This window comes from Haliaeetus albicilla, chromosome 2, assembly GCF_947461875.1.
Source record: "Haliaeetus albicilla chromosome 2, bHalAlb1.1, whole genome shotgun sequence".
NCBI lineage: Eukaryota > Metazoa > Chordata > Aves > Accipitriformes > Accipitridae > Haliaeetus > Haliaeetus albicilla.
The window spans coordinates 61,475,158-61,494,672 of NC_091484.1; the positions used below are offsets into that span (position 1 = coordinate 61,475,158).

At 37.7% G+C, this 19,515-nt stretch overlaps 1 protein-coding gene across 6 annotated transcripts in view; it reads right to left on the reverse strand.

Annotated features, from left to right (window-relative positions):
* Positions 1–1,390: 1,390 nt before the first annotated feature.
* Positions 1,391–19,515, reverse strand: part of ARHGAP21 (Rho GTPase activating protein 21) — a 124,324-nt gene continuing 106,199 nt past the window's right edge. For 4 of the 6 annotated variants that reach the window (XM_069777095.1, XM_069777086.1, XM_069777079.1 and 1 more), the window contains 17 exons: positions 17,461–17,619; positions 17,206–17,308; positions 17,080–17,116; positions 16,471–16,596; positions 15,398–15,682; positions 14,255–14,319; positions 14,022–14,170; positions 13,045–13,193; positions 12,795–12,950; positions 12,609–12,687; positions 12,074–12,147; positions 11,899–11,988; positions 9,710–9,835; positions 9,469–9,510; positions 9,028–9,133; positions 7,219–7,250; positions 1,391–3,962 (listed from right to left, as the gene is read on the reverse strand). In XM_069777095.1, coding sequence (XP_069633196.1) covers positions 2,229–3,962; positions 7,219–7,250; positions 9,028–9,133; positions 9,469–9,510; positions 9,710–9,835; positions 11,899–11,988; positions 12,074–12,147; positions 12,609–12,687; positions 12,795–12,950; positions 13,045–13,193; positions 14,022–14,170; positions 14,255–14,319; positions 15,398–15,682; positions 16,471–16,596; positions 17,080–17,116; positions 17,206–17,308; positions 17,461–17,619 — 3,512 coding nt within the window. In that variant the 3' untranslated portion in view covers positions 1,391–2,228. The remainder of the gene's footprint in view (positions 3,963–7,218; positions 7,251–9,027; positions 9,134–9,468; positions 9,511–9,709; positions 9,836–11,898; positions 11,989–12,073; positions 12,148–12,608; positions 12,688–12,794; positions 12,951–13,044; positions 13,194–14,021; positions 14,171–14,254; positions 14,320–15,397; positions 15,683–16,470; positions 16,597–17,079; positions 17,117–17,205; positions 17,309–17,460; positions 17,620–19,515) is intronic. The other 2 variants (XM_069777119.1, XM_069777103.1) reach the window with 1 other exon arrangement.

Here is a 19,515-nt window from a genome sequence, read left to right on the forward strand (position 1 = left end):
CAAAAGATCTTGTGTTCTATTTCAGTCAATACAATAAAAGTTCTATGTTCTCAAGCATAAGAGTTGGCAGCCATGCATCTAGATTCAGGAGTTAAAATCATTAGTTATCTATAAACACAACAAAATGAAAATTAACTCGATCCATCAAAATGGCTGTCAGATCAGGACCCCTATGTACCTCCACAAGTATATTGCTTCATTGAGAAGACCCCTGCGACCTACTGTGGATGCTTAGCACACACACTCTAACAAGCTCCCGAGACTAAGGATGGGACAAAATATGCCTCCAGTAAAAGACAATGAGTATTTGCTGATGAATAGCATTACAGAAGCATCACAACACCATATTTTGAAATCCCTTGTTCAAATACACTTTGCTATTAGGACTGAAACAAAAATCATCATCAACTACTCCGTGTTTCACAAAACATACCCATTCTTCCTCTCACTGCACACAGAAACACTGCTAATGCATCAGCTTCCTGTTGCTCTGGGGGGAAAAGACGTTTTAGTTTGCAAGGAGACCACAAGAACATGATTCGTTTTTATGTGAACTGGTACTAGATGCACACAATTATGTGTTGAGAACTTTCAGATCTCAACTGTTGTATCAAATGCTTTTCTTCACAGCCAATTTTTATAATTATTCCTCACAAGCATCAAAACCACAGCAGATCAAAGCATGGGACTGTTACAGTCACTTTGGAAAGAAACGAAGTCTACTTAAAACTGTGTCAGCCTACACTTCCTAGTTACTGTAATTCCTTCTCATCTCAGTAACAGGATACACGCGTAAAAGTAAATTTTTTCGATGCTCACGAAGTTCATTGCTTATTTGTCATCGATACAGGTTTAATCCTCTGCCAAGCAACTGACAGTGTAAAACACAGGAACACCCAAAGTGATGAACAGCTGCTTTGTTTTCAAGTAGGTGTGCAAGAAAAGAGAAGAAAAAATATAACCGGTAGAGAGTTCACACACAGAAGGGTTTTTTGGCTAGAAACTCATCTCTGTAGTTAAAACTATAAAAAAGTTGAACACCCATACTACAGTATTGTTTTGAGTGGCAGATACTGGTATTTACTCCTTATGACTTGGGGATGATTACAGACGTGTTTTTTTCAGTGCTACAAAACCAGCACATTAAACATAAACCAACTTGCTACATACCTTAGAATCAGATTATGTATCAAGATGAAAATATTTAACCAACCGAATCTCTCTCATATGCAAACCTCCACAGTCTCGTCCCACAAATAAAAGATGTTAATGAGAAGCACCCTTCATCCAGGAGCAACTGCAGGTTTTGCGATCCTCAGAGCAGCTACCGATTGCAACTTGTAAATGTGACATTTCAAAACCATTCATTAAAATGAATCCACATCATGCAAAGAGTCACCAAAACAATTTTATTTCCAGTGTTTAAGTAGGTATGCACACAGGCATGATACAGGTTTGGATTCATTAGGTCTTCATGCAGAATTATATTCTCAATAAAAGAAACCAGTTCCATCCAGTATCCACTATCTACACGCCTATGTTACAACATTTATATCAAATCTGGTATCTGAAGAAAAGATACACATGTAATATGTACATTTAAGTTACTTATTTTACAGAAAGATTAAAAATTCAAGTCACATAAAACTCAAAATCTGTATTAAAATTGGAAATATAAAACTCCAATATTTACTGGAATGCCTAAGGAATGGAAGCTCTGTAGCCACCTGTGTTAACATTTGTAAAATGTAATGAAACTTGTTAACAATAAAATGTATTCATTTGTTTGTAATAAGTTTCTCTAATTTAACAATATGGCACCCTAACAAACCAAATGAATTTATGATGAGGCACTTGTTAGTGACTAAACCAAAAGAACAATTTTTCTGCATACTAATGCCAGGCCAACTCTCAGTCAGAAAACCATGTATACACTACACAGCATGTTGCATCAGATGCTTTGTTCAACATTTGTATGCAGCCATCAAATATACTTTTTCTTAAAATATATATATATATATACTTTAACTTTAGTGTTCTTCTGGCTGTGGTAATGCACTGTGAAAACGTTCCACAGAGCATATTGATGAAACCAGCCCAAATGAAGGCTGCATAACAACAACAGTACAGGAAAATATATATATATATGTACACACACACATACACACAGTTACTGAGAAGTGTAACAGTAAGTTAATGAATTGCTGTAGTGGACATATCTCCCCATTTCAAAGATACTGGTAGAATCGAGATCTAACCACTTGGGTCCCAGACAGTTTATGAGGATGGGCATCAACTGCTGGGCTGAAGTTGGTTTTGTTCATATTCTGATAATTTTCACCATTTACCTGGTCTGATGGCTGAAATGGTCCCGAAGGTGGTGTTCTACTAATTAAAGTCAAGCTGCTGGAAGAACTGCCTTCATCTGCCTGCATCTCTGCAGATAAAGGCAGATCTACCTTTGATACATCTGCTAAGCTAGTGTTCTCAAGTCTGGGCTTTCCAGTTTCACCCGTATTAAGGTCAGTTGTGCTAGTGCGTAAACGTTCTCGTGCAAGCCAGTCTGAGATCGAGAGGTCCTGCGCTGGACATTTTGGCTTCAACCGATTCACAGCTGAAAGCTCAGATTCTCTCTCTCTACTTTGACTTGGCTCTTGAGCTTTCCAAGCATTCAGGACACTTATTTCGGCGAAATCCCTCTGTCCTCCAAGCGTATGCCTTCGCCTGATATTTTTTCTCTTTGCAGTCTCTGCAGAGTTAGCTTTTTGATTCCCAACTCCAAACATGTCATCTGCAGATGATTTGAGTCGCAGCTTTAACCTATCTGTAATTTTAAGTCTCCAGGTAGGTTCTTGTTTGTCAGCCTCACTTTTGGCTGATGTAGCTAAACTGCTTGTTGATCTTCCTTTTTTCATTATGTCGAACATTTTGGTCACAGTAGGCAAGTCCTTCTCACTCTTTGCATCCCCTGAACCCTCACTGTCTGTTTTGTGCCGTGCAGACTTTCTCCTCGACAGTGTATCACATTCAATAAGTTTGTGTGAGCTAAAAAGTCTGCGACTCTCTAACTTTGGTGTTGAACTTCCCTCCGTACAACTTACTTCGCTTTCTTCAGAGTTCCTCCGGCTGGTCTTTACCGCTTCTGAAACTTTGCCCTTGGGCAGCCTTTCAGCAGCAGCACTGGTGGCAAAGACAGGGAAGTCACTTTCACTGTCTGTCTCCATAGGACGCCCTTCGCTGATCAATTCACTTCTTTCATCATCAGCATCTTCTCCCTTGCTTTCTGTCACTGACTGCACCTCAGGGCTCAGCATACTAGCATCTAACCCAGTTAGATATATAGTAGATGAAGTAGTTGAATAATCTGAGGTGATGGAACTGACATCAGCTGCTAAAAACTCATTGTGTTTAACTTCAGGGCTGGCTACTTTTTTGCATGAGTATCTGTGCTGGGAAGCCTGGGAGGAAGTGCTTAGCATAGTGCCAGAGTCAGACACTGTCTCCTCCACCTGGGAAGATGATTGTGAAATAGGCATTTTTGGGTTATTCTTCTGCGTGGTTTGCAGACAGCTGAGATTCGGTGATTTTGTACATTTTTCGTGGTAAGGCAGTGAAGGTTCCTCTGACGGAATACTTTCTTTCTTTAATGACTTCTTTTCATCCTTTGCAACATTCACATCTTTTTTACTGCTGTTCTCTTTTTCCTTCAGGACAAACATCCTCTGTTTTCTCCCTATCTCTCTCTCTCTTTCATACTCCCCTTTAGCTATGTCCTCTTTTGTTGTGTCACCACGAGATTGTTCTGCAAGCTCCTTCTTGAAAAACACATTATCCAACTCATCCTCTGAGCTGCTTGGTTGTGGTTTCTCTTTTGTTTTTTTCCGCTTGCGACTAGCTGCTGCAAAAATGGAGGACACAAGCAGTTCCTTGCTATACTGATCCTTTCCAGAACCCCAAGAACCCTGATTAAAAAAAAGGGAGAAGGCATAATTATAAATCACAGAGAAACATTCTTTAGCCTGAGACTTTTTAAAAAAAACACATCCTGAGCTTCACAGCAGAAAGTCTGTCTTTATTCAGGAAATATTTCCATGCTCATTCTGTAGCCTACATGACATTGCCCAAGAAGTCAGTTTTCATCCTGAGAATTCTACTTTTTATCTGAATCCCTTCAGCTTAACAAAGACTAGTTTGTTTATACAGCTATTTAGTTTTTGATTGAGTAATAAAGCAGGTTCCATTAAAGCCAGACAACCTTTTCAAGACTGGTTTGCAACAGAAACTGCTTCACAGATGAGGTCCCAAGAGTGTGGTTTCAATCCCTCCTTTCCAGGTCTTACCTATGTGAAAAGGCTAATTTCTCAAACTATTATTCAGTTGATCTTTCACCTTTCAGGCTGAGTTTTTAAATTGTATCAGTTTATTACTTCCAGTAAAATGAAAGCTATGCAAAACTCCAGTTTAGGCATAAGTATAAGAAATTAACAGAAATAAACTTCTTCCCGATTTCTGAGGAATCTACCTTTAGAATTGCACAGAAGCGATAAAGGGACAAGCCCAATTATTCAATTTTAAAAAATTAATTAAAAACTATTTTCACTACACTGACATCTCCACCTGGCCACTTCAAAGCTATGTACCTTTCCCACTTACTGCCCCACTGCTACCTTTAAAAGAAGTGGGAGGGTCAGGGCAGGTACCACCCTGTCTTTGACTACCGACCAGCACACTGCAGACATTTACAAGAATACAGCAATGGCATCTACTGGAAGGGGCAGTTGCTCACATCAGAGGCCTTTAACATAGTGGGACTGAAATTTGACATCTGTCTAGGGCTCAACAAGAGCTACCTGAACCTAAGTCCATGTTCAGACTTCCGCTCTCTGGCCTGAGGGAAGGCAGACAGACCAGCAGGGATGGGCTACACCCAAAGTCTTTGAAATCCCAGTCACTTGTTACTATGCAGCACTACAGAGAGGGAGAGGAAAAGTAGGGGGAAGAGGTATCCTCATGCTAACAGTTTTAACAAAAAATCTGGGGCATCATTACTGAAAGGACCATCTAGTAATTCCAGATACCTCATTAACAGAATAAGCTTAAAGACAAAAATGAGAAAGCTAATACACGCTAGTCATCATCTAACTACTCAGCTGTTGTCCAACAAGGTACTTCTCTGCTCCCTAAGCACAGAATCACAGCCCCCATTTGACAGCGAACTGTCACAGGATGCCTACTACTGTAGCGTAAATGCACTGACCATACAAAGCAAAGCACTGAACAGATACAGTCCATTTAATATTTTTGCTCAAACAACTTTTTCTTGGTGCAGATTTCATTCCTATTCACTATCTCCTCAGAAATGAAAGAGGTGCTGGCAGTAGTGGAAACTGCCACTATATGATATCCCTGGAAGTGTTCAAGGCCAGGCTGGATGGGGCTTTGAGCAACCTGGTCTAGTGGAAGGTGTCCCTGCCCACGGCAGGGGGTTGGAACTAGATGATCTTTAAGGACCCTTCCAACCCAAACTACTCTCTGATTCTAGGACTTCACAAGCCAAGGTTGAAGAGCCATACAATAATACAGTGGCTATATTGACCATGACAGCCTCAGCAACGGTGGACTAATTTGTTGACAAGAATATGGGCAGGGAAGAGTTGGGAGAAGCTTCTACTCAACCAACAGTCACAAAAATATTCCTGGTTATCCAGAACCTCCTGCTCCATGACAGAGAACATCCCATACTCTTGATGCAGAGCTCAGAGATCAGGACAGGGTGGACAGAAGACAAGCATTAAGTCTTGCTGAGAGCCCCCAGGGAAAAAAACATCTGAGAAGCCTGCACAATGACTACCCTACAGTAACTGCCTGGCATCCTGTACAATGACTGCTTATAGGCAGTGCAAAAGAACCCGGACGGCAGGTGACACCTCTGAATCGCTGTGCCAGCAAGCAAGTGCCAATCCAAAACTGACTGGGTGCTGGGGTCTACCATTTTCCAAGTGACCACAGTAATTCTTCTCATTACTCAAATGGCACTCTTGCATTAGCTACCGTCCCCATAAAGGATGGGTGAGCTCTGCACACTTTTCTTCCATGGGTTAGGAACAGGTACATGTCCTTCTCACCAAGAAGGGTATCAAGCAATGCAGCCAGCTGGAGCTCCACTTGGAACGTGTCTGGCTGCAAGCACGACTGGCTGAGCAGTGAGCAGGCTCCTGACCCAGGCAACCTGCAGGCACCTGCACTGCTGCTCTCAGGCCCGTGACCGTGGTCTGACCGATGCTGTTGCTCTGTGCTGCTTGCAGGCGGTGCTCAGCGAGAGGCAACCTGCAAACAGTGCAGAGTCCTGCCACAGGCAGTGTGACTTGGTGTCCTGGAAGTTGGGCTTTTTTGAGGCAGTGGCTGAGCTACCAAGCATCTGGCCTGGCATCAAAACGATGAACTAGAAGGATGCATTAAGTCCTGTTCTCACCTCAAAGGGGGGCATCAGTGATACACCTAGAATGCATGCCAGAATAAAGCTGTATCATGTGCTCACAGCTGACTGAGGTCAGCTGCCTGCTGCCTTATCACCCAGTGCTACAGACATCCAGTGCTAGCAACCATTGAACGACAACAGCTTAAGAGACTGAAAGATTTGTCCGTGGGTCAGATGACAACTCTGTCATTAAACTGAGGACTGAACTATTGCCCATGTTCCAGTCTTATTCACCCCCACCTACTAGGCTATCCTCCCAAGCACAGCAATACTTCCTAGGGAATTTTGCATACAACCTTTAAGCACAACCTTTGGCTTCCTGTAAGAGGAGAAGCTATTACCTTCTGAGGAAGAAAAGGCTAAATTCTATGTATACTTTTCTCAGTGAAATAGGGAAACACAAATACTGTCTTGCAGTAAGTAGTACACCAACAATGACAGGGAACATACTATATACATTTACCTCTACTAAATGATATGCAGAAAGGAAGTAAGTGCTCACAATTGCGAGAGTTTGGAACAAAGCTGTTTATGTGTACAGCTGACTGCTTTGGCAGATGCAGTTAACTGCAAACAAGTGATACTTTTCCAATTTAACACTTCAAAACAGTATTACCACTTACTCAAAAAATTCTACAGAAGCTCTATAGTACATCTGCCTATAAGTGATTTAATAAAGCAAGCAAATATTTAACAGATTTCAGAAGCTTGTAATGACATCATTTCACAAAATGATTTACCTTAGATTTTGCTGAGTCACTAGTAGCTGAATCTGTGGAAAAATTAAAAAAACAATTCTGCTCAGTTCTGTGCAATTTTTTTGTTGTTGCTACAGACAATGCTGGACTTATGGAAAAAGACAAGCACAGAACAAAATGTGAAGCAAATAAAAACCAGAACAGAGTGAATAGTCAGAGCTCACAAAGATGCAAGCTGCACCACAGAAAGCCACCGCCATGAAAGGATGCTGTGAATTGTAGGCAGAACCAGCTCAATGATAGGAATGGCAAAGGAGCCCTGTTCTTCTAAATAAAAAACAGAAATACTAATGTTTATTTGATGTTTTAAGTATACAGCCCCTGCAAAACCGCAGCTGAGACACCTTTTCAGGATCGTACATGTACTCTCCTGAGATTCAGGATACACAAAGCAAAATTGAATGTCTTAGTACTGTTGGCTGCCCTAGGTACAAATCATGGTTCATGTAGCCATATTCTTTTTGTGAGTTTTTAAAGGAATTAAGTCATATTTTGTAGTAAAACCCCAATTGTACAACTCTCTCCACCTCTGACTATGTATAGGTAAAATTTTATTTTTGAATTGACTAGATTTCAGCAGCTACCAGTTTTGTACTTTTCTATAACAAGCGCTATTATGAAATGAAAGATGGACACCATAGTTTTACTGTCTCGCAAAACCCAAGATTATACAGTTATAAAGGGGGTAGGAAGGGGCTAGCACAATGGCTAAAAAATATGAACTTGGATGTGTTCCAGCTTTAGGGACTTTCTCCCTACGAAGAAAGGGCTGAGCCCCCTGCCACACCCCTTTTTGACACATGGCTAATGCTTTATGACTAGAAAGACTGGTAGACCATACCATGCTATTTCTCCTCAGGGTCTGCTTCAGAGATAACAAGAAACAGCAGAAAAACTTTTAAAAAGTAGCATTGATCTGTTTAAAATACTCTTAAAAAGAAAATTTACAGCACAGATCAACTTTTTTTTTTTCCATTTACAAGAAACGGGGGTTTCTGCAGACAAGGCAGCTACAGTGTGGGCAACAGTCCTCCTTCTTCCTACAGTTCCAGCTGTCCATCAGTGACATCACAGAATCCACTAATGACATCACCGTGTGATAGACTCCTCCCACTTCGCCTGTTACAACATCAGTATAAAGTGACTGTTTCAGTAAGTGCTGAACAACCCTTTGAAAACTGAAACAAAAGCTAGAGACGAAGGGATAACATTTGTGGGATACAACATGCTGGGTTAGTGCAATAGCATAGTGAAGGAAGGGGGGGGGAAAGTCACCAAAAAAGAGCCTGCAATGCTTGTCCTTAGCCACAAAAGAGGATGGCATTTATAAACAGAAGGAAATCAGCTTTAGTATAGACATACTGCAACATACTTATTAAAGTGTCCATCACTTAACAAGAAAACATAACTCGATTTTTCGCATTCCTAACGTTGGGAAGGAGCAATATTACAACACCACGAAAGATCAGTCTTTCTGCCATCACAACAAACCACTTTGCAGCAGCATATCTGCTTCACCTCACGATGATGATTACATGGGTTACTGTGAATAAATAAAATAGTATGTGCAAGCCTCATCTTTTAATGATTATATTCCTGTTAGACAACAAAGTTTTCCAAATTATATCATGCATGATTATCAACAATTCAAGTCTTTAAGAAGTGTTAATGATCTTTTGGAAGAGAGAAAAACAGTTTATTAGTAAAAGAAAATAGGAAGAGAGAATTACAGTGAGTTAACAGAGTAGGTTATTCTAGCCTATGGACCAACACTGTCCAGGCATGAGTTACCTGATACGTCTCCAGGAGATACTCCCGTTCTTCCAATGTTGGTGAGTAAATGATCTATGTTTGGCACTGGCTGAGATTCTACAGTGTTTTCCTCCTGAACTGTTGTCTATAGTTAATAAACAAAGATGTCTTCATCATCGTTTCACAAATAGTTCATTATGATTCAACAGCATTTAGAAAATTGCATTATTCACCTGAGGACACGCTTTCCTCATGTGTTCTTATTTTCCCATTTTGCTTTATGCTTTTAAAACAAATGCATGGCTTGCTTTTTTTTTAAAAAAAAAATCATTACTGCAAGGACTGGAGAGCTAAAAAGGTGCTTCTGAAGAGCAAACCATACAGTGATGTAATAAGAAATATATAGACATTCTAGAGGCAGCAGAAGCAGATTCTAAACTAAGATAACAAGAACACAAATATTTATGACACAATACTTACAAGAGGTTCTTCAGCATCATCTTCTGTGAAAAACCAGTCATGCTACAATTTAAAATAAAAAAGGTGAAAACCCCACAGGAAACACAAACCCCAAATGTGGAACAATCAAACATGGACATTACTAAAAATGATATCCTGGAGTTCGAAGGATAAATACCAGACCCAAACTGGCCCAATAAGAGAAAAGCTGGTCGATCTGTGTATGATCTTATTTTTTAAATAATGAAATGCATCCACTTACTTTTTGGATGAGTGTTTCTACAATTTTATATTGGTCTGGCATATGCGTAACCATGTGTGTCATGTTATCATCAGATGTCCTCACGAGTGTTGGACCAAATACTATTGCCAGGTTTCTTGGTTCCATCTAAGAAATGAAATATTTCTACATCATGCATTTATAATGAGAAAATACAATAATATCGGCTAAGTACATTAATAAAACACTATTAATATATCTGAGAACCACTTTAAGTAAAGACAAAGAAAAGGTTTTTAAAGACACGTTACTGACTCAGGTAGGATGTTACACTATACTAAAACTCTCCTATATGCAGCTGCAATAAATGCAGCCAACACTTCAGCAATGCAGTATTCAACCTTCCTTAACCCACTGCAAGTAAACAAGCACAGAAAACTCAAGAACTCGGATATATTCTTTACAATTTTAGGGGGATTTTTTTTTTCTGCACATAAAGACTTATTTGTTTTGTCTAGAAACACTGATGTTTTAAGAATTGTGGTGGTTTGGGTTTTTTTGTTTGGGTTTTTTTGGGGGGGGGGGGGAGTGTTTGTTTGTTTTTTGTTTTTTTTTTAATAAAAAGGCATTAGTAGTTCCCTGGATTTTTTTCTGAAAATGTTTACACAACACACGAAAAAATTAAGCTGGTAATCAAATACTGTATTATGTCTACTGACAAAGAGCTCATTCAATTTGCATCTACTTTAGAGAAGGCGGCAGCAACTAATGTCATAGACCCAACACATCTATTCATGAGACAGACTCAGAGTTATGTGATCATGTCACAACATTAATCATCCACATAATTTACTTTTAATGTTACATCTCTGACAAATAATTCCAAGAAAGCAGCAGCAGAATGCTTACCTTTTATTTCTGCTTACTTCTCTGACTTACAGTTTACTGTTGTGACAGAGAATAGGCCAATAATATATAGGAGGCAAGGTCCTTGTGCTTACCAGAAGGAAGTTGCAAACATGACACAAGCCCCTAATGCTTACTTTGACTTGAATTGTGGCCTTTGACAAGTCATACAATTATATTATCACCTCACTCATCTAGCCGTATATATTCTGTAATATTAACATTATTTAAACAACTTTTACACAGCACACCAAAACCATAAAATGATAAATGAAGCTTTGCTTTAGGCATTGCACTTAAAAATGACATTTACTATCATTTCCTTATAATGTCAGCTATAATTCCACTAAAGGTTATAATTTGTTAAATTTTTTATATATATATATATGTACACACACACACATTTTTCCTTCACATTTAACTAGAAGGTATTATTTGCAGAACTGATGTTGGAACCTAACCATATTCATTTGAACTGAAGTGTTTTCTGATCTTTAAAATGATTTAATATTGGCCATAGGTTCCTCTCTATATAGCATCAATCGCATTAATTTTTTTCCTGTACCCTGCACATTAGTAGCCAAGTAACAAGCCACCATGTTACCTGCCCTGAAGTAAGCATATATAAGCACACCCATATTGTGCACAGCTTTGCATTCAGCTACCCCTCCCTGAGAGCTAAAAAAAGGGGATATTATTATTGCATTTACTGTAGGATTATAGCGTGCACAGAAGCAGTTAACAAAAAGTAACTCTTCCCCACCCCCTGAAAATGACAAAAAGCTATTCTTAGTGGTGGACTAAGACACTGTAGTGGTGAACTACCACCCTTTACATCATGAATTTTCTTTCTTAAAACCAGCCAAACCAGCACTTATAGGGTCATCAAACATTCAAGTAATTACAGCAAGCCCTAGTCTTAAAAATTACTCAAGTATCCAGAAAGCCAGGCTTCACACAAAGCTCATGTGACAGCCTCTGTCAATAGTTTCATGCAGGTCACAGACATTCACCTGTGCCCTGCCCAGGCACACTCTTATTGGTGTCTAGATGGGATTATATGAAATTTACAGACTTGGGATAAATTTAGGATGTAGGTAGTTATTCCCCCAAGAATTAATACCGGTTTGAACAAATTTAATTCGCACTAAACAGGTACATATTTTGCAGGAGTCCTTAGTCTACTCCAAAATCTTCTCAACATAGCAAAGACCTTAATTTTATCTATAATAACAAATTATCACCTCAATAGAAATAATCCTGCACAAAAACTGTACTCAATGAATGAAACAAACCAAAACACATTATGCTTTTGTTTCTGGTACCTTGTTCTTTTCTGAGTTCTCTGCTACTGTCTTCAGGTGTGCAGAAAGAAACTTGAGAGTCTCATAATGATGTTCAGGTAAATCATGAATCTGAAACAAACAATCACTATTCAGAACATTAAACATCTAACACTGATTTTGTAGTGCCCCTACAACACACCTGATTTCAGCTTACCAGTCTCTTCAGTGTTTTCAGACGCTCAACAGGATCTTCTTTTCTATTGGCATCTATAAAATCTGCATATTTGTCTGTTAAAAAAAGCAGAAATTAATCATATATATATATATACACACACACACACTCACCCCTGCCCCCCCCCCCCCCCCCCCAATACAGCTAGCACATATTTGAATGACCTTTGGAAGTCATTAATTAGCCCATTATATTGTATATAATATAGTAAGGTGGCAGTGGGGAAAAAACCCCAACGAGCTTTCATAGAATATTGCAACAGTAAAATTGCAAATTTTACCCATTTTTTTTTTTTTTTTCAAATTCATAATTCCTTCACCATCAGAGAAATTCTATTTACAGTTCTCATTCTTAAGCTCTATGATCACCATGACTCCCTGCTATTTAAGGAAGAAAGAGGGCATTTATTCCAGAGTTAGGATGATTCCACTGGATTTTCTCTCAAATCGTCTGAAAGTTGTAAGATAGCTGTTCAACAGTAATTCCCAAAGACAAAATCATAATGTAAACAACTTACCATTGGTAAAAAGGGGTTCTGGGAGCTTTCTGAAGAAGGATTTCAGCAAACTGCTTATCACATTCAAGTCTCGCCATTTCTACACATTTAGAAGAAAAGGACAGACATGCTTTATACTTCTATCATCACAACACAACCAGAAGTTTTTGGGAGTTCAGCCTGGAAATAGTGTGATTGAAGACTTACATCATCATGAACATCAATGTCAGTCATTCCTTTGTTGAGCTCTTCTTGCATACTTGAGATGGCAGCATTATTTCCAGGAACTCTGTAAATACCTGTGTACTCAAGACCTCTTTCTTCAACCAGTTTGCAGCATATATCAACAATCAGTGGAATATACTGAAGAAAAAGAAAAGTTATATATACATTTTAAAGTAATTCATAAAAAAAAAAATTTAAAATCACAATGGAAAGAAAAACTGTTCTTCCATACTTTGTTGGTATGAGCTGGGGGGCAGTCATCTAGTCTAACACCAAATGTTCCTACAGCAGATGGCTTCTTTTCAAATGTCTTCCTCATAATGCTTGGAATGCCTTTTCTCCACGTTCCCTTGTCTTTTGGTGGGCTTGTCTCATCTTTTTCTTGTTCATATAACACAAACAAGGAAACAAAGAAGAAAAATAAGAACATTTAAGTCACAAAACCTACTGTGAATACAGGTAACAGATTTGCAAAGATTAAGTGACACCTACTGCATTTTTACCTCTTTTACTGGCCCGGCTTCTTGCAACAACTCACTAAATATTAGTCTGTCTTAAACATACCTTCTTTTACTCTTCTGTAAGATCTTCAAAAAGATACATTTGAACATACACCCCAGATTTAGAAAAGCAAGTTGCTAGATGGCATTGTAGAATTTCATCATTCTAAGACTAAAGGTACATAAATTACATTTTAAAAAATTAAAATCTACATTTAGTAAAGTAAGATTAAGTCTCTTCTACTGAATCACAGTGCTGCACAAAATACCTATGAAACTATACAGCTATGCTCACACTTGTGGAGACCTACTCACTCTTTCAAAAATTACCAGATGTTAGTCATTCCCAAATCATTCCAAACAGGACTCAAACACTTAAAAGTATTATCAAAAAATTAGATAAAAAGTTCAGTTGTTCTCTTTACCTCTCCTATACAATTCATGTAGCAAATTACAATTCCCATTTATCCTGTACTGCAAGTTGCCTAATACAATAGTACTTCCATCTAATTCAAGTATTGCTGGAAATATTCTTTCAGTAGATTTGAAATTTACTTAACATCTGCAATTTAGTTACACAATCTGTACCACAGCAGGAGCAAATGGACATTTGTCCGTAACATAAAACAGAATTCACTCGTGGCTTAAATTCAAGACTGCATTGTGCGAAAGTGGTTGATTAAAAGTGACTGCTCAGTTACATACAAACCTTTACTGAGAAGCTTCCTTTCAGACTCATCCTTAGGAGAATGTGGACTCTGGGTCCGCTGTTCTGCTTTAGTTCCAAGCAGAGTCTGTCTGATACTTAGACTCTGGCGAGGTGTTTTAGGAGATGGCTCTGTTTTGCTGCTTGAAGAACTGAAATAAGATGCATTACACTTCAGTAAAAAGAAGCTAGATAAGAAGTCTACAAAAACTACTGGCAGCATATAATTCACATACCTCATCATTGTACTGTATTCTTTAATCCTTCGACTAATTAGATCCCTACTAGTGACACCAGTATCCTATAAAACAAATTGAGATCTACTTTACAATCTTATAAAATACAACAAATATTTTTACTTTCAGAATACGAACAACTCTTCCTGTCAACAGACTACATATGAAAAATTAACATTTCAGTACAACTAAAAAAAAAATCTAATAGGCAGTCCTTGACAACAATAAGGACAGAATATTTAAAAACCATGTGGAACACTAAAGTGAGTAATTACAAATTAAATGCTGCTATTTAGACTTTGTTTCAAAGCAATACAATCTCATTAAATCCTGTTAAATTGAAAGTCAGTTTAAATAGAACACATGCAAGTCAACACACCCTACTATGAAAAATCCAATCCTATGTGCACACAGTACTTATATAACTAATTACTGCTACACATACAGGTAAAACAGCCATGAATTCAAATGTGCTTTTATCCATCTGTCTAATAATGTTTATTAATTCATTTTCCTTTGGGTAATGATTTCAAATCTGAGCAGATGTACATGACCACAGACAAAAACATTCCTCAGTAGCTCATCATTGAAATGAAAATGCAGAGGACAATATTGGGACAGATATTGATGTGTTATGTACAATAGTATATGTTTGCCTTTTGCAATTAGCATTACTGTTTTAATTCATAGAAACATCAACATTTAATCAGAGAAACAGTCATCCTTCAATGTTTCACTTTTTAACTACTGAGAAACCTGCACTGTACCACTGCACACACCACTTTGCTATGCAAGTCTGAAAACAGAATAGACTGGTTCTAATCCTGCAATTATCTTTTAAAAAAGATTATATTAAACTGATGTGTCAGAAATCCCTAAAGTGTATCTTTAGTCAAATCAGCAATAATATTAATTCATCTATTTCCAAAGTCTACTCTCTGCCTATGTCAGTTTTTTTTAAAGTCAATTTATTTACTCAATTACTTTGCCTTTCACCTCATTTTCTTGCATGTTCCTGTACACATTTTGGTCTATTGTTTAACTGCAAATGATTTCTTTTGTAGAAGTATTAATTAAAAGAAAATACAATTTTTAATTAAAAGACAAGAACTATGGCTTCTGTGTCATATATTACACGATTACCTCATCATTTAAGTTGCTGTTGTCTTGTATTGCTTTAATCCATGCTAACATATTATCTCTGTCCTCAGCTTGAAACAGATACTCGCAGTCTGATGTGGTGAGCCTAAATACGTTTTTCCTCTTGGTTTCACAGTATGAGATGTCTATCAAACAAGCATTGATGCTTATAGGTTGTTCTTCTTCAGACAGGGTCACTTGTTCCTTTTTATCCTTGTATAAATAAAGTGAATGACCTCGAAGAACAACATACAATTGCTTCCATGGCCGAATGCTCCCACCGACTCGCTGAAAAACACCAATCGATATGTTAGTTTGCTATGCGTTACAATGAACGTTTCTGGATTACAAAAACTACCTCCAGAAGTTTTAAATAGAAAGACTAACCACCTACCTATACCATTCTTAAGAATGACCGGTGGAAAGACTATACAAAAGTGGGATTCACTAATTGCTCTCCATTAGAGGAATGAATTGCTCAATAGCCTGCCCTCCCTGATAGCCCATTAAGTGTGTGTTCACATATGACAGCAGCAAGAAACAGAATGTGACTAGAATTTCACAGGGGCATTAACACAAATATAGCAAAAAATATTGCCCACGCTTTTTAAACTTCATGGAAGTCAGACTCACATTTACACACCACTGCAATTCCAGACTCCCAATTTTCTTTAAGTGTTGGCCAGTACTTGTGCAGAAGGATAATTTGAACTTAACTCCACAACATTCACGAAAATTACAGCTTTTTTCATTATTAGCAAAAAGGAAAAAAGGTCACAAACTACAATTATCAAGGGACTGATTCTTACAACTTACTTACTCATTAGAAATGCATTTACTTCACAGATGCTTTGAAATGTAAAATTAAGACAGTTTAGAAAGCAGTCTGTAAAAGAAGCTGAGGAATTCACTAAAGTCAATGTTCTAAGAGGTCTAAAATTTTGCCAGTCTTACTGATGCTCATACCCCCAAAAAATTAATTAAAAAAGCAAAACAGGAAGGCTTCTAGTTTCTTATCTTAGTTTTTCACCAGCGTAATATTTGTGCTAGGCTAAAAAACAAAAAATGGCAGCTACCTTTCCTTTGTCTGTAACAAGCTGACGAAAATGGAGCCATCCTTCCTTGGAGGCATCGCCAAAGACCTCTGAAGAAGAATCTTTTCGGGAACCAGAGTCTTCTGAAGATTTCTGGCTGTCTGCAACCTAAAGAAAACATCACAGAAAGAACACCACAATGTACTTCTAAACTCATTTCTTTACAATCCTTACATTCAAGATATTTCTCACTTTAAAGATGCCCCTAGGAATATCCTCCTGGGAAAATGTAATTTCTGAAGTTTCCATACAACAATAGTGACCTTACACATCCCAAGAATACTTTGAGAAACTGCAGGAGCCTTAGACTCTCATTAGTAAGTTTTTACAAAAGCACGCCATAGATATGCTTTGTTTACAGACGCTGAGGAAAATGGAAATCAAGGACTATGTGGGTGAGCCTAGAAAAAAACAGAGACCATGTTTACTTATGCGCTGCATACAGCATGAACAATTTGATGAGTAGCAATTCCAATAAACTTCATGTCTGTGTTTAACACATTACTTTGTAAAATGGAGTTGTGTAATTCATACAACTTGTTGCAGTAATATGTGTAGTACTTAGGAGTTGTTATATACATATTTACCTACCTTAATCCCCTTTAAACTAGATACATGCTTAATGGATCTGTTGGGAGAAAAACAAATGTTAAAATGAGATTTTATACGCTTCAAAAAACAGATCTCCAAATTAACTGATATTTTTCATGAACTCACGATTTTCCCTCTTCTCTGTAGTCATCCAGTCCTTCATCATATGACTTTGATCTTTCAGTTTTTGTGGCAGGCTGGCTATCCAGGACACTAGGCCGGATAGATTCTACAAACAAATAGAAATTTTTGAGCAGGTAGGAACCTGAATCATATTTTTACAATTTATTTTAAGCAATGAAGAGTTTACAATTTTCACTCCTGTTCTCCAGAGCGCAAAAGGAAAAAGTTGCATGAAAAAAAAATTAAATCAACACTCACCATGATCATGTGAAAGCTGTCGCCGAATTAAAGGGATTGGAGATGTGGGACTGGGAGGAACAGTTGTTATAGCTGGTGCTTGAGAAGCAGATGTAGAGATAACAGCGGAAGCAGGAATGTGTGCAATATCATGGTCAATACTAGGACTAGTTGGTTCATCTACAAAGGTAATATGTCATATATTAACATTAAATGAATAAAATGCTCAAACTAAATAGCTGGCTGAACTTCTCATTATTGGGATATCAGGTATCTTAAACATGAAGTCTTTCAAATAAACATATGGGCCCAATTAATTCACACTGTCAAATGTACTTTTTTTTTTTTTAAAAAGAAAGAGGAGCCTGTTTCATTTCATAGGGATGTTAATTGTATGTTAGAGATAAGGGCAACGAACATCATACCCAATTACAGATTTTGTTGTGAGTGAATGAAACAGGAATTATTTGCTACACACTTGTAATATTATTTTCAAGTAGACTATTTTTGTTTATGTGCATAAGTGAAAAACACACTTATCAGTAAGTCTAAACTCAAAGAGACAGATAACTACAATTTCTTACAATAAAATATGGGCAGACTACTGAAAAGTATTTGGTTTAAACGAGCGTTCAAACAATAAAGCCAAGTTATAAGCAAACAAAAAAACATTTTAAACAGACATCTAGCATCCAAAGAACCAATCCCACCCCATCCTTCGTACATTCAAACAAAGAAGCAAGTATTCGTATTTTTAAAAGATGGCACTACTACATACCAATTAGTTCTTCCACTAATTGTTCATACAAACGATTGCATGCCATACATGCCCAGCACCTCACAGTCTCAACAGCCACAAGGGTCATCATGAAAGATTCCAAAAAGCTTTAAGTATTTCTAGTATTTAACATGTTTCTTACAAGATGGAAGAAGCTGAAAGATGCATTTTCAATCATTCTGAGAAAAGAGCTGTAACATCTTCTAGAACACATTACTAGTACTAGAAAAATAATTCTACTTCATGCTCTGGTAGAAGAGGGGATGGGGGGAGGGAGGGGGGGCGGAATCAAGTCACAAGCAGGGGCTGAACTGTACTGCCGTAATGAATATGAATGTATTCTAGGTGCTAAGAATTGTAATATGCAGAGCTACTGAAAAGCCTATTGAAATCAATGAACACTCACAGACAGAGGTTTATTCTTCGCTTTGTGTGAACACAACTGCATGTGCTGCATTGTGCTTTTCCAACAGTCACTAACAGTTCTGGTAAGGCGGCACTTGTACCATCAAAATTCGGCAATGTCAATTTAAAACAAGGCAATAAACAAAGTACAGGAAAGTTTAGCAATAAAAACCCTCTAAATTGTCTGGAGTGGAAAATGCAATAATTTTTTTAAGTTATATGTTAAAAAAGCATACCCCCCAAAAAACTAGCTGCAAACTAAAAACATTACTAAAAAGGGAAAGCAAAAGAATTCACAGCAAACCTGTGATACTACAACTTAAAAAATTTTTACTTGCATCCACAGTGATAAATTAGTCATAAAATTAATTTACTTCCATCCACAGTGATAAATTAGAAGTATTTACAGAACTCTTCTCTACCAGCTAGGAGATAGGAAGAACCTCAGTTACACTTCCATTTCAAAACTACAACAGCTCACTGTCCTACTGCCTTTTTTCATTTGCTCAGCTTCCCTGCAGCAAACCCTGAGAGAAGCCCACTAACATTGACTAAGGAACATAACCACTAGCTGTACAATTAATTAGTTTATAGCATGCAAACTGGAAGTGCTCAGCTTTCAGTTTTTTATATTACAGATTTATCTGAAAATGTTATAGTCTCTACTCCCGAAAGTTACAAAAATGCTAGCACTTGAAATAAATCTGTGCAAGTTGTGAATACAAAAGTGTTAGGCAACACAATACAATTTCTCACACTTAAATCCAAGAATTCAGCTGAGGAAAAACAGTTTTTAAGTCCTTGAAAGCAACAATAATTATTCAAATTATTATTACTTTACAGTGGATCTAATCCCCAGATGAATCAAAATAAAAGTGATTTTGAAACAGGCA